This window comes from Scyliorhinus torazame, chromosome 11 (genome assembly GCF_047496885.1).
Source record: "Scyliorhinus torazame isolate Kashiwa2021f chromosome 11, sScyTor2.1, whole genome shotgun sequence".
Lineage (NCBI taxonomy): Eukaryota > Metazoa > Chordata > Chondrichthyes > Carcharhiniformes > Scyliorhinidae > Scyliorhinus > Scyliorhinus torazame.
In genome coordinates, this window is record NC_092717.1 from 219,451,973 (window position 1) to 219,466,762 (window position 14,790).

The window sequence follows — 14,790 nt, forward strand, 5'->3', positions numbered from 1 at the left end:
AGCCTATTCCCACCCAGAATGACACTGTTTTATTTTGGTTAGATCGCGCCCAGCATTTCAGGCTGATGTCCACAGGATTCTGCTGGGCTTGCTGAGCGTTTTCATAATTTTATTCCAATCTACAAGATCTACAAGTTAGATCTACAAGTTGCCGTTGTAGGACACAACGCAGAATGAATGAGGTTCCTAAAGCCAACAGCACAGGGCACAGCAAAAATGGAGGGCTGGACTCTCCGTGCGCCACATTTCTGTTTCTCCCTACCCGCGGAATGCTCCGTTACGCCGGCTGGTCAGTGGGGTTTCCCATTGTGGGGCAGCTCCATGCCGTCAGGAAACCTCCGGGCTGCTGGCAAACCGGAGCATCCTGCCGGCAGAGAATCCAGCCCACAGTGGATAAAATAGGATCACGGTTGCACAGCCACAGGAATAGAGAATGTAAATGTTAGGAAGTGATTCTGAGTCTGTACAGGCACTGCTCCAGCCCCACCTGAAACTCTGTGTTCAGATTAATTTGCTGTATTGTGAGAAGGATAGATGGTACAATTAACCTGTTAGTTTGGATTAGGCAAATTAGTCATGAGGGCACACTACAGGAGACGGGAATGTCAATAAATTTAAGCAATGGGCGGGGAGCGGGTGCCAACTGGCTAAAAGCCCAATTCTAATCACTGAACCACATATGCCAAGAGCTATTTATGTTTCTGTAATACTCATTAATAACATTTGGTATGTAAAATTTATAAAGGTTTTCCTACGTCGGCATTCAACAGATTATGCAATGCACGTACATGCATGCGCTCATACAGATTCACTCACACACACACACTCTCGCATTCACGCCTTCCCCCTCACACACAGACTTTCCCCCACAAGCAGACTCTCCCCCGCATGCACAGACTCTCCCCAGCACGCACAGACTCTCCCCCACACATACTCTCCCCAGCACGCAGAGACTCTCCCCCCCATGTAGACTCTCCCCCACAAGCAGACTCTCCCCCGCATGCACATACGCTCCCCCTCACACACATTCTCCCCAGCACGCACACTCTCCCCCACACATACTCTCCCTCGCATGCACAGACTCTCCCCCACACGTAGGCTCTCCCCCGCATGCACAGACTCTCCCCCACACATAAACACTCCCCACACGCATAGACTCTCCCCCGCATGCAGACTCTCCCCCGCATGCAGACTCTCCCCCACACGCACAGACTCTCACCTGCATGCAGACTCTCCCCCACATGCACAGATTCTCCCCGCACGCGCAGATTCTCCCCGCATGCACAGACTCTCCCCTGCACACACAGACTCTCCCCCACTAGCAAACTCTCCCCTGCACACACAGACTCTCCCCCGCATGCAGACCCACCCTGATACAGATTCTTTCCCGCACACACAGACTCTCCCCCAAACACACAGACTCTCCCCCACTAGCAAACTCTCCCCCGCACGAGCAGACTCTCCCCTACTCACACACAGACTCTCCCCCGCACGCAGACCCACCCTGATACAGATTCTCTCCTGCACACACAGACTCTCCCCCAAACACACAGACTCTCCCCCGTACACACAGACTCTCCCCAACACACACAGACTCTCCCCCAAGCAAGCAGACTCTCTCCCGCATGCAGCCTTTCCCACGCACGCTGTAGCCATCTGGGTTGGCCACTTCCCGACTTAAAATGGAGAACCGCAAAGACTACAGGGAAATTCAGCCAACACAGGCAAAAACTAGCAAGTGCAGAAATCCTGTGTATTAGAACTTGCAAAAGCCCAGACAGCACTGAAACCAGCAGCCATCTGCATACTAATGAGCGATCCCCGGGCACAATTGAAACACTTCAGGTGAATAAGGCCAAGCCAGACTCCTCGGCGCCAGCAGGAGCCAAGACAAAGGAAGGTCAACGGACACTTGGGGACCGCCCAGCGATCAGGGAACAACTCCAGTATTGGGGAAATCGATCCCAGTGATCGGAACGCAGTCCAATCACTTGGAACCAGGTACGTGGTCCGCCCCGAAGGGTGGGAAGCCCCTGGGGACTATAAAGTAAAGTCCCCAAGTTCAAATCGGTCTTCTTGGCAGGGTCACTCAACAACGCGAATCAACCCCTGAGAGTGAACTGCCCAGTTGCCGCACCAACCAAGTAAGTCTCCAGTCAACGCTCGCTACGAGATAGGCGCTCCGAGCTACCAGTCCATACCAGCTTTTGAATCCTGCAGACTCAGGACCTGAACGAAAGGCCATTTGTTCCCCTGACCTGGTGGGCCAGTCCGAAGCTAAGTATAGGCCTTTTAGTGATAGAAAGTCTAGAAAGTAGAGTTATATGCATAAGTAGTGACTTACTGTATATAATAAATGTGTTTTGATTTGAATCTTACTAATTGGTGTGTTGAGTTATTGATCATTACTTGAACTTGAACCTTGTGGCGGTATCATAAAGATATCTGGCGACTCTAGAGCAAAGATTATAGAAACAGAGCAAATTACGAATTAAGAGTCAACCAAAGTTAGCTACAACGCACAGACTCTCCCCTACACGCAGACTCTCCCCCGCATGTAAACTCTCTCCCGCACGCACAGACTCTCCCCCGCGCACGCAGACTCTCCCCCGCACGCAGACTCTACCCTGCACGTACAGACTCTCCCCCGCATGCAGACTCTCCCCCGCATGCACAGACTCTCCCCCGCATGCAGATTCTCCCCCACATGCACAAACTCTCCCCCGCTCACACATTTTCCCCCACATGCACAAACTCTCCCGCACACAAACTGAATCGCTCCCGCACACGCAGACTCTCCCCTGCACGCAGACTCTCTCCCACACACAGACTCTCCCCCAAATGCACAGACGCTCCCCGTACACACACTCTCCCCCACATTCAGACTCTCCCCTGCACAGATTCTCCCCCGCATGCAGACTCTCCCCCACACGCACAGACTCTCCCCTGCACGCAGACTCTCCCCTGCACACGCAGACTCTCCCCCGCACGTACAGACTCTCCCCCGCATGCAGACTCTCCCCCACATGCTCAAACTCTCCCCTGCACACGCAGATTCGCCCCTGCACGCAGACTCTCCACTGCATGTGCAAACTCTCCCCCGCACACACAGACTCTTCCCCACACGTATTGAATCTCTCCTGCACACGCAGACTCTCCCCTGCACGCAGACTCTCCCCCGCACGTGCAGACTCTCCCCCGCACACACAGACTCTTCCCCACACGTATTGAATCTCTCCTGCACACGCAGACTCTCCCCTGCACGCAGACTCTCCCTCGCATGTACAGACTCTCCCCCAAACGCACACTCTTCCCCGCACGCATTGAATCTCTCCCGCACACGCAGACTCTCCCTCGCACGTACAGACCCTTCCCCCGTATGCAGACTCTCCCCCACATGCACAATCCCGCACACATAGATTCTCCCCCGCATGCGCAGACTCTCCCCCACGCACTGAATCTCTCCCGCGCACACAGACTCTCCCCCGCAAGCAAAGACTGCTACGCGTGCACGGACTCCCCCTCTCATACAGACCCTTCAATGCAACCAGACTCTCCCAAGCATGTTCAGATTCTATACCCACATGCAGACTCTCCCGTGCAAGGACAGACTCTGCTACGCAAGCTGACTCTCTTACCCAAGTACAGAGTCTCCGACACTCACAAACTCTCCCACGCACAACAGACACTCTTTTTAAAAATTAATTTTGTGTGTCTAATTTTTTTTTTTCAATTAAGGGGCAATTTAGTGTGGTCAATCCAACTGCCCTGCAAATCTTTGGGTTGTGGGGTGAGACCCACGCAGACACGGGGCAAATTGCAAACTCGATCCAGACATTGGCTCGAGGCCAGGAGCAAACCCGGATCCTCAGCGCTGTGAGGCAGCAGTGCTAACTACTGCACCACCGTGCCACCCCTGACAGACACTCCTACGCACATAGAGACTCTCCCAAGCACGCAGACTCTCCTACACATGTAAAAATTATCCCACGTACTCAACACGGGCAGCACAGTAGCACAGTGGTTAGCACGGTTGCTTCACAGCTCCAGGATCCCAGGTTCGATTCCTGGCTTGGGTCACTGTCTGTGCAGAGTCTGCACGTTCTCCCTGTGTCTGCGTGGGTTTCCTCTGGGTGCTCTGGTTTCCTCCCACAGTCCAAAGATGTGCAGGTTAGGTGGATTGGCCATGCTAAATTGCCCTTAGTGTCCAAAAAGGTTAGGTGGGGTTACTGGGATAGGATGGAGGCATGGGCTTGAGTAGGATGCTCTTTCAAAGGGCCGGTGCAGACTCGATGGACTGAATGGCCTTCTTCTGCACTGTTGATTATATGATCACTCTTTGTTGCATTAGTGAAAAAGCCCAAACTTCCCATGTCCCTTTTCCTAATTCTGCCCTCAGTGGTGAAATTACAATGCACCATTTATGTCACTTCGACATCATTTCTCTTTGAGGGTGCACAAATCCGCACAGTAATTCCAAATAGTCTAATTGTGGTCTGTAAAATGCCAATATCCTTCCCTTTGCATTCTATACTTCTAGACACACCAAGGGTTTAGTTCTCTATTTTTATGGTCCCGTGCTCCACCTTTTTAAGGGTCCGTGTATCTGCACCAACAGAAACCTGGATCATTTCAATGGAAGTCCATGGTTGCCAATGCCCTCCTCGGGCATGGCACATGGAGGAAGAGGTGGATATCTGCACAATACGATTCCTCTGCTCTCTTGCATCTTACATTGCTGAGTCTTTATTTCTTTTTCCTAATCTATCACTTCACATTTTTCGACATTGAACTGCATTTGCCCTAGGGCAGCACAATGGCGCAGTGGTTAGCTCTGCTGCCTTATGGCGCTGAGGACCCAGGTTCACTACTGGCCACGGGTCACTATCCGTGTGGAGTTTGCACATTCTCCCCGTGTTTGCGTGGGCTTCGCCCCCAAAACACAAAAATGTGCAGGGTAGGTGGATTGGCCACACTAAATTGCCCTTAATTTGGAAAAAAACCAATTGGGTACTCTAAATTTATTTTCAAAAAGAACTGCATCAGCCCAATCTCTGACCCAGTCTCTATCCTATTAGTCTATGTCCTTCAACCGTCTTTATCAACTGCACTCACTCACTTACCACCAGGTCAGGCTGCTTTGGAAAAAAGGTTGGTGTGGCTTGCGTGATGCTCTGTTTCATAATTTGTTTCCAATTAAGGGCCAATTAAGCATGGCCAATCCACCTAGCCTGCACATCTTTGGGTTGTGGGGGCGAAACCCACGCAAACACGGGGAGAATGTGCAAACTCCACACGGACAGTGACCCAGAGCCGGGATCGAACCTGGGACCTCGGCGCCATGAGGCAGCAGTGCTAACCACTGCGCCACCGTGCTGCCCCTTTGCTGGTGTGATGTTAACTAAGGTAACCTTCTGTAGAACAGGAACTTTTATACCATGGCTGGAGAAACTATGGCCTAGATTCAGCTAAAGAAAAAACATTGATTTGTTGGTGATGTGGAAGTAAAATCAGGTGGAGAGGATCTTTGTTGAAAGTCTCGACTATAAATAGCAGCTGTGATTTCCCTCCTATGACTTTGCTATGAGCCCAACCTTCCAACTGGCAAATGACCAGTTTAGCTCAGTGGGCTAGACAGCTGGTTTATGCAGAACAAGGCCAGCAAGCGCGGGTTCAATTCCTCTATGAACAGGCTCCGGAAGGTGGCGACTAGGGCCTTTTCATAGTAACTGCATACGTGTGACAATAAAAGATTATTATTATCTAGCGGAGATGGCAGCCAACCTGGGAGGGAAAGGGCGGAAAGGTACGTCCCTCCTGACCTCTTCTCTGAGTCGTCGTCCCGGATCCCCGATTTAACTGCCACACCGCCTTGTACACCACCCAAAATTCTCAGAATTAACTGGAATAAAATCGGGAAGCCATCACTCCTGCAATGTTTTGAAATCCAAGATCTGAAACATAATGGGCTTGTGTTTCCGCTTTGGGTGAGATTGGTGATTCTGGTGTAAATTGTGGCCATTTTGAAAAGTACTCCCCCCCCCCCCCCCCGAATTTCCTGGCCTTGTTCTGCATTTACACGTTGCCAATTGTGAAATGTGGCATGAGCCAGCGTAATCGGGCAGCATTTCCAAAAGTCTTTTTTTTTAATCCCAGAAATTCTGCTTTTTAAAAGATATTCCCTGATATATTTAAAAGCGGTAATTTTTGTAGTTTGATTAATACAGCCGACGATGTGTTTCAGCATTTTACAAGGGCAACCCACCACCCGTCAGTAATGCCATTTGGAATGACTGTAAATCACTTTTGAAGATTGTGGAAACTCGATTTGCACTGTTTGCAATTTTCATTCCAATACTTGGTGAATTATGCCGAAGGAAATCAGAGCAAATGATCAGAAACACCATTTTAAACCTAGATTTGGCTTCCAAAATCCCTTACTACTCCACCGAAAGCAAAGGTTTCAGCGCCCAGTCTCAAACACTTGGTCAGAAGGACTGCCACTACGTGGTGAGTTTAGAACCATTTTATTCCCCCACTTGTAACATTCTTTAAATATGGGGCTATTTTTTAGTTGTAAGGACTGGGTCATTTCTTTGCAGACAGATGGAAAATCAATGCTCTGTAGCAAAAACCGCACATTCTTCCAGCAGGAAATACCATTCAGAATGGAAAAGGTTAACAGTTCAAATCTGCAACCTATCAGCTAGGTTTTCACTCTCAAAGACATCAGTCCGATTTCCACAGAGCAGAAAGATTTCTTAAAATCTCAGGTGCAAGTATAGGACTAAAGATGATTTTACAGGCCTATGCGTTAATCAGGAGCACAGATCTAAAAGTCGAAGTGCAATGGATGTGGGTTGCCAGTGAGGTAAGTCAACGGGAGCAGATGATATAGGGTTCTGAGAGCCCAATTGACAAATCAAGATGTTTACAGTTTTGAGAGCCACTGTCATATAAAAAGGCATAGGGAGTGGTCTTCCATATGGAAGACCATAGGCTGGCTAACATTAAAGTCTTGGACCAGTCAAAACTTCCCCCAACTTTACCCATCTTTCAGGTGAGACGTTTGAAAGACCGTCTGCCATTCAGGTGGCTGTGAATGATCCTACGGCGTATTTCAAAGAGCAGGGAAATTACCCGCAACATCCTGGCAAATATTTATCTCTCAATCAACACCACCTAAACCGATCATCTGTAAATTATCACACTGCTGTTTGTGGAGGGTAGCTGTACAGAGTGGCTGCGGCATTTCCTACATTACACTTCAAAGTACACTTTGACTACACTTCAAAGCACTGCATTGGCTGTAAAATGCGTTGAGACTCCTCAGTCTTCATGAAAAACCTCATATAAATGCAAGTCTTCTTTTCAGCTTTATATCCAGCTTCATTTTTGCACTTCACACCATCAACTATGTGCCTCTGTCCTTAACTCCTTTAACCTCCGTGACTACCACCTTGGGCTAAATTCAGCCAGTTTTATGCTTAATCCCGAACCGAGTTTATATCACTTGCATTCTTGCAACCAAATTTCTTTCTTCCACATTTGCAATATCACCGTCTCCCACTTTTGCCTTTCGTCTGTTATCGTCGCCTTCACCCCGTGATTGGATTTCCTTAAGGGACCCCTGGCCAACCTCCTCACTGACAATGCGGAGAGATCGCAACACACTCTGAATGCGACTGCCCATGAGCTTGCCCACTTAAACGCTAGCACGTCCACTCACTCATTCTCATCCCTCCTTTGACTCCCAAGTCATTATAAATCAGTCCCAAGATCCATGTACGGATCTCCAAATACCTGCGGCCGCAGCCACCCTAACTCGGTGAACTGCTTCAATTTGTAAGCTTCGTATCTGGCACTCCCCAACCACACAGATCCATAATCTTTAACTGCTCCTCAGCCAAACCTCTCCCAAGTTCACCTTTCTTCCTCCCTGCCTTCGAAGGCCGATGGGACACTTTTCCCTTGAATCAATCTTTCAACCCAGCCCCTAACTATAATCTATCCATTCTCTCCCTGCCACCCATGGTATGTTCACCCATAATTTAAAAGTAATCTGAGACACTAGGAGTGCTCTATAAATGCAAACAGCTGTTGAAACCTATGCAAAATCTCCATATGGTGCACTGCAATTTGAATCGTTCTGTTGCATTTTATTCACTCCACGCCGCCGCGTGGATTAGGAATAAGGAAGGATTGTAGCGCTTCTTTTTAAACCGGTACCAGAACAGCCAGGTGCAGTTTAAAGGTGGACATCTTGAGGCCAGATGCCTCAGGAATGTAAGAAAGGTTGGTTGTTGGAAATACCAAAAAGGCTCAGAGAGAATCAGTTTCCCCATCGCCTGTTTCTGTCCAATAACCAGGAGACATTCGAATATCTGATAACAAGAGTGCTCCATGGACCGAAGAAACGTGAAGCTTTGTTAATATTCCTCAGGATGCACATTGGATTCTTTTCATTTATTTGTTCAATACATCACTGACAAGACAATCATTTGTCCGTGAACTGAGTGGCTTCCTCGGCCATTTCAGAGGGCAGCTGCTGCAGAGTCAAATGTAGGCCAGACCAGGTAAGGAGAGCAAATCTCCTTCACTAAAATACATGAGTGCACAAGCTGGACTTTTATGACAGTGGATGATCATTTCCTCGTCGCCATTGCTAGGGGTAGTTTTCAGTTCAGAATTTATAAAAATTACCATGGTGGGATATGAACCACTGCCCCTGCAGGGTCACTGTCTGTGCGGAGTCTGCACGTTCTCCCCATGTCTGCATGGGTTTCCTCCCACAGTCCAAAGATGTGCGGGTTAGGTGAATTGGCCATGCTAAATTGCCCTTAGTGACCAAAAAATGTTAACGGGGGAGTTACTGGGTTACTGGTTATGGGGATAGGGTAGATACATGGGCATCAGTAAGGTGCTCTTTGTAAGGGCCGGTGCAGACTCAATGGGCCGAATGGCCTCCTTCTGCACTGTAAATTCTATGATAGCACACTGGGCTAAATCGCTGGCTTTTAAGGCAGACCAGCAGCATGGTTCAATTCCTATAACAGCCTCCCCGAACAGGCGCCGGAATGTGGCGACTAGGGGCTTTTCACAGGAACTTCATTTGAAGCCTACTTGTGACAATAAGCGATTTTCATTTCAACTCCACTTGTCCTGTTGTCGCATACAAATTCCCCAAAACAAGGACTCAACTGCTCGTCCTTTTTATCTGTGAGTGAATAATGTCTCCTGAGTGCTTCGATGCTTGAAGCAAAGTCGAGCTCACATTTGTAAAACTGAATCGAAACAGAAAGTGCCGATACAACTCAGCAGGCTGGGCAGCATCTGTGGGGAAGAGAAACGGAGTCCAAATGTGACTTCTTCGGAACTGGAACTACGGATGCTGCCAGACCTGCTGATTTTTTTTCCAGCACTTTCCGTTTTCAGTTCAGAGCCCCAGCATCCGCAGTGTCCTGCTTTCAGCAAATCAAGTCACTGGTTTGAGATTAATTGAGCAGCTTTGAAAATTGGGGCAAAGCCTGTGAACCTGAGGCAACCTAACAAACTGACTGGGCAGTTATTTGGAATGTGAATGCAATGGCCACCCACCGATCACAGTTGGAGAGCAAAGTGCCTGTGGGGAGACACTCCTTCATCTCACAGGGCTTCAAGTTGAAACCAAGCTTGTTCAGTAACCATGATCCCATGAGTAAGATTAAATACATTTAATACACGTCAAATATTTCATAATGAGTTATGGAAAATGCTTAATCGTTTAGTTATTAATACAACTATCATCAACTTCAAATAGTTAAAACATCATTCAGTTAGGAACCTGGAACAGACCTTGGTGTCAACAATGTCGCCTAGTTAAAATTCGTGTCAGAAATGGGACTGTGAACACAAAAGTGAATGATTTTCGATTGTATTAAAATCACGCACACACTGACAATGTTGTGCATTTATTTATAGGGGGAGGAGAGTGAATGTTGAGAGGGGATTAGAGATGCCTGGTCTCTGCTGTCATCTTGGATCAAAAATTGAGTTTCACATCCATGTATGAATTTTTCCTCATCCTTCCCCGATAGTAAAACACCAAAGGACAGTTAAGAGATTGACTGAATGACTGAGGGAGGGTCAGGAATCTGGCAAGCTGAGCATGTTTGAATGAAGTTCCTTTGGCTGCACGGCCCAGAGTCCTGAACCTTGCAGGGTCAGACTGACCACTCCAGGTTCCATCAGGGAGATGTCAAAACAGAAATGATAAGCAAAAGACAAATGCAAGAAAACTGCCCAACACCTTTTTTGCTGTTAAAAACTACAATGATGTTGCAGTATTGATTGAAGCATGTAAGATGCTGAGGGCTCTTGGACAGGATGGATATGGAGAGGAAACTTCCTCCTGTGGGAGAATCTAGAACAAGGAGCCACTGTTTAAAAATAAGGGGTCGCCCATTTAAAACGGTGATGAGGTGAATTTTTTTTGACTGAGGGTCTTGAGTCTTTGGGACTCTTCCTGAAAAGTTGGTGGAAGCACAGTCTTTGGATATTTTTACGGCAGAGGTGGATAGATTCTTGGTAAGCAAGCGGGTGATAAGATGTCGGGGGGTAGGCAGGATGCAGATTTGAGGTTACTATCAAATCAGCCAGGGCAGCACAGTGGCGCAGTGGTTAGCACTGCTGCCTCACAGCACCGAGGTCCCAGGTTTGATCCCGGCTCTGGGTCACTGTCCGTGTGGAATTTACACATTCTCCCCGCGTTTGCGTGGGTTTCACCCCAACCCAAAGATGTGGCAGATGTTGGGGCAGCACAGTAGCATAGAGGTTAGCACTGTGGCTTCACAGCACCAGGGTCCCAGGTTTGATTCCCTGCTGGGTCACTGTCTGTGCGGAGTCTATGCCCCATGGGCACATTCTCTCCATTTCTGCGTGGGTTTCCTCCGGGTGCTCCAGTTTCCTCCCACAGTCCAAAGATGTGCAGGTTAGGTGGATTGATAAATTGCCCTTAGTGTCCAAAAAGGTTAGGAGTTATTGGGTTAGGGGGATAGGGTGGAAGTGAGGGCTTAAGTGCGTTGGTGCTGTTTCAATGGGCTGAATGGCCTCCTTCTGCACTGCATGTTCCATGTGCCGTGGAGGTGGATTGGCCACACTAAATTGCCCCTTAATTGGAAAAAATGAATTGGGTACTCTAAATTTTATTTAAACTATCAGATGAGTCGCGATAATACGAAGTGTCGGGGCAGGCTCTAGGGGCCAAATGGCCTACTCCTGTTCTTTGTTGGTAGGATATCCGAGGGAATCTTTTTTTAAAAACCCGACCGGTCTATTTTCTGGTTGGAATATTTTCCCCCAAAGTATTATCACTTTAAATTTTACATTTTTTTTGCCATATAATGTGGATGAATCAAAGTTAGGGCATCGAGCTGGAAACAAAATTGTTATTTTCACATTCATGCTGGTGCAGAAGGAATAAAGGAAAGGCTTGTGACCAAAGGGTCTGTGGTGTTTTACCATCTTCAGGAGGGTGCAACATGGACAAGCGCAGCTCAGCAGGCGCACATGTCTCCAAAAGCAGTCCCCTGCTGCCAGAGATAAAGGGCGATGGGGGGGGGGGGGGGGGGGAGAGGGTTGGGTTTTTTCCCTCTCAAAAGAGAACTTTCACAAGGATCAAAAACTCTCACCCAAACCCTACCTTCCCAGACCAGGGCAGGACAAGGCTGCGAATGTTAAGAATGCTGGAATCAAAGGACAGGCAGAGAACGAAGTGGACAAACCCTGGGCAGCCAGGGCACTCGCTCACTCACATCACTCGCTCATCCATCTGGAGAGTGGGGTCAGCATTCGCTGCTATTGTTCCGCGGGGGCCAGATGAGCGACTTTCTCCGGGTCGTCGTGCCCCTGGATGCTCCGAATCACCTCACACGCTTTTTCCCGACTATCTGTACCTCATGGATTTCCAGTCAACTTTTCTTTTTTTTTGAATGGTGATTAATTTGCCCCTCTCCCTCCCCTCACCTGTATCTCTCTTTTTTTTTGTTCTCTCACCTCCTGTCACCTTTTGCTCTGAATTTTTATTTCACCAATTCTGCGTGTGTGTGTGTGTTGCTCTTACCTCTCTGCTCCGCTTGCACAGGGTCACTCAGGAGAGGCAGCCACAGCAACCAGCTCAGAGACCACACGGACAGCAGCAGCGCTCCCATTCTCCCGGCCTTCACCCGGAGCTGACTCTGTCCTCTCCGCCCACACGATCTCCCTCTCCTCCTCCTCTCTCTCCCGGGCCGCAGACTGACTCTCGCCTCCCCCCTCAAACTGTCCTCAGAAACTTTGTCTCCGACTGCCTCCTTCCAAAAGTTGCATCTTTTGGCCCACACCACTTGCCTCGCAGGGAAGTCCAGTGGAGCACCCGCTGTCCCTTGCTCCTATCTTTTGCATTTGCTTCCCCTCACCGCGGTGCATCTCATTTGCACCACCCGGCAATCGTGCATTTATTTACTTATTCACTTTTGTCTGTCAAGGTGTTGAGTTTTGTCAACTAGTTTGATCTCTCTTCTCCCCCACGTTCCCCCCCGTCCCATCTGTGCCTATGGTATATTCAGCTCTCTTGTGTAAAGAGACGTTTAAAGTTTGGACAATAGAGATTAAAGGATCGGTTCAGCATTCTTCCACCACCCCCTCCCCTCCTCTCACATAAAGGCTCTGAGAGACGCTTCGTAACATGCAAATAGCATTAAAACACATCAAAGCTTACTAAACGAGACACAAAGAAACCGCATCCTGAACCAACTTAACTCGCTGCCTATTCATGGCATGTTTGAGTTATTCCTTTATATTCAGAATTACCTGCCTCGTCCTCCCATGTAATTATATCTATTTTTTTTAATAATTAAAGGTTGTTAGCTACGACTGACATTGTCAGATCCACGAGGTGAAAATGCTCTCTTGTGATATTAACAGAAGGACCCATGGAATGACTGCAATCCCAGGGAATTTTATTGCAGCAGAGCTAATACCCCCCCCCCCCCCTCATTATGTAAACAGTTTAACAACTGGGTTAAAATAGAATTGGAATTTCTCCTGCTAATATTGCACAGTGCAATCTTCCCAGGAATTTGTTCCATTTTGCACCCGATTTAGGCAGTTAGGTACAGCCAGTGTCTCATGGACGGAATTATTCGAAACATGAATGTATTCTTGTTGCAAAACTCTTAATATAGTTTTTTTTTAATATTTAGAAAAAATAACCTGGATGACTCAGTGAAGAAGTTTGAACTTCTTCAAGTGGGCAGCACAGTGGTTAGCACTGTGGTTTCACAGTGCCAGGGTCCACTGGGTCACTCTGTCTGTGCGGAGTCTGCATGTTCTCCCAGTGTCTGCGTGGGTTTCCTCCGGGTGCTCCGGTTTCCCCCCCACAGTCCAAAGATGTGCAGGTTAGGTGGATTGGCCATGATAAATTGCCCTTAGTGACCAAAAAGGTTAGGAGGGGTTATTGGGTTACGGGGATAGGGTGGAAGTGAGGGCTTAAGTGGGTTCTGCACTGTATGTTATATGTAATCTATGTAATGTAATTTATGAACTGTACTGGGTTAGTTAATCGGAGTTAGCAGCAGGTACAGATAGAAAGTTCACATTTTACCTTTTGTTTAAGAACTGTTTAACTGTTAACTGTAAAGCTATTTTGATGTTAATGTGGTTAATTCTGTGTTTAAATAAAACATTGTTTTAACATAAAAGATACCTATTGATTAGAGTCATCACTCCCGGGGTGAAATATCCTTTCCTCACAGCTTTACAAATTATTTTTTAAAAATTTAGGGATCTTGTCCGGTATCCTAACAATGTCTGGGTCTGGTCCGGGATCCTAATAGCTTGTATCTGCTTCAGTTTAGAAGAGTAAGAGACAACTTGATTGAAAAAGCCCTGGCGGAAAGGATTAGGGAAAGCCCCAAGGCGTTCTACACTTATGTGAGAAATAAGAGAATGATCAGAGTGAGAGTAGGGCCGATCAGGGATAGTGGAGGGAACTTGTGTCGAGAGTCTGAGGAGGTAGGGGAGGCCCTAAATGAATATTTTGCTTCAGTATTCACTAGAGAGAGGGTCCTTGTTCATGAGAACAAGCGTGAACCAGGTTAATAGACTCAAACAGGTTGATATTAAGAAGGAAGATGTGCTGGAAAGTTTGAAAAGCATCAGGATAGATGTGTCCCCTGGGCCTGATGGGATATACCCAAGGTTAGTACGGAAGCGAGGGAGGAGATTGCTGCGCTGTTGGCGATGATCTCTGCGCCCTCACTCTCCATTGGAGTGGTGCCAGATGATTTGAGGGAGGTGAATGTTGTTCCCCTGTTCAAGAAACGGAATAGGGAAATCCCTGGGAATTACAGACCAGTCGGCAAAATATTGGAAATAATTCTGAGAGATAGGATTTGTGATTATTTAGAGAAACATAGTTTGATTAAAGATAGTCAGCTTGCTTTGTGAGGGGCAGGTCATGCCTCACAAGCCTCATTGAATTCTGGATTTCAGAAAGGCATTTGATAAGGTTCCTCATGGTAGGCTCATTCAGAAAGTTAGGGGGCATGGGATACAGGGAAATTTGGCTGTCTGGATACAGAATTGGCTGGCCGAAAGATGACAGCGAGTGGTGGTGGATGGAAAGTATTCCGCCTGGAAGTCGGTGACCAGTGGTGTCCCGCAAGGATCTGTTCTGGGACCTCTGCTCTTTGTGGTTTTTATAAATGACTTGGATGAGGAAACGGAAGGATGGGTTAGTAAATTTTCCGATGACACGAAGGTTGTTGGAGT

General features: G+C 47.8%; 1 protein-coding gene across 1 annotated transcript in view; it reads right to left on the reverse strand.

Moving 5' to 3' along the window:
- The window catches only part of lama1 (laminin, alpha 1), a 470,787-nt gene extending 458,298 nt beyond the window's left edge, over positions 1 to 12,489 (reverse strand). Inside the window, exon 1 of the mRNA XM_072468337.1 lies at positions 12,101 to 12,489. Coding sequence (XP_072324438.1) covers positions 12,101 to 12,188 — 88 coding nt within the window. The 5' untranslated portion in view covers positions 12,189 to 12,489. The remainder of the gene's footprint in view (positions 1 to 12,100) is intronic.
- Between the last annotated feature and the right edge of the window lie 2,301 nt (positions 12,490 to 14,790).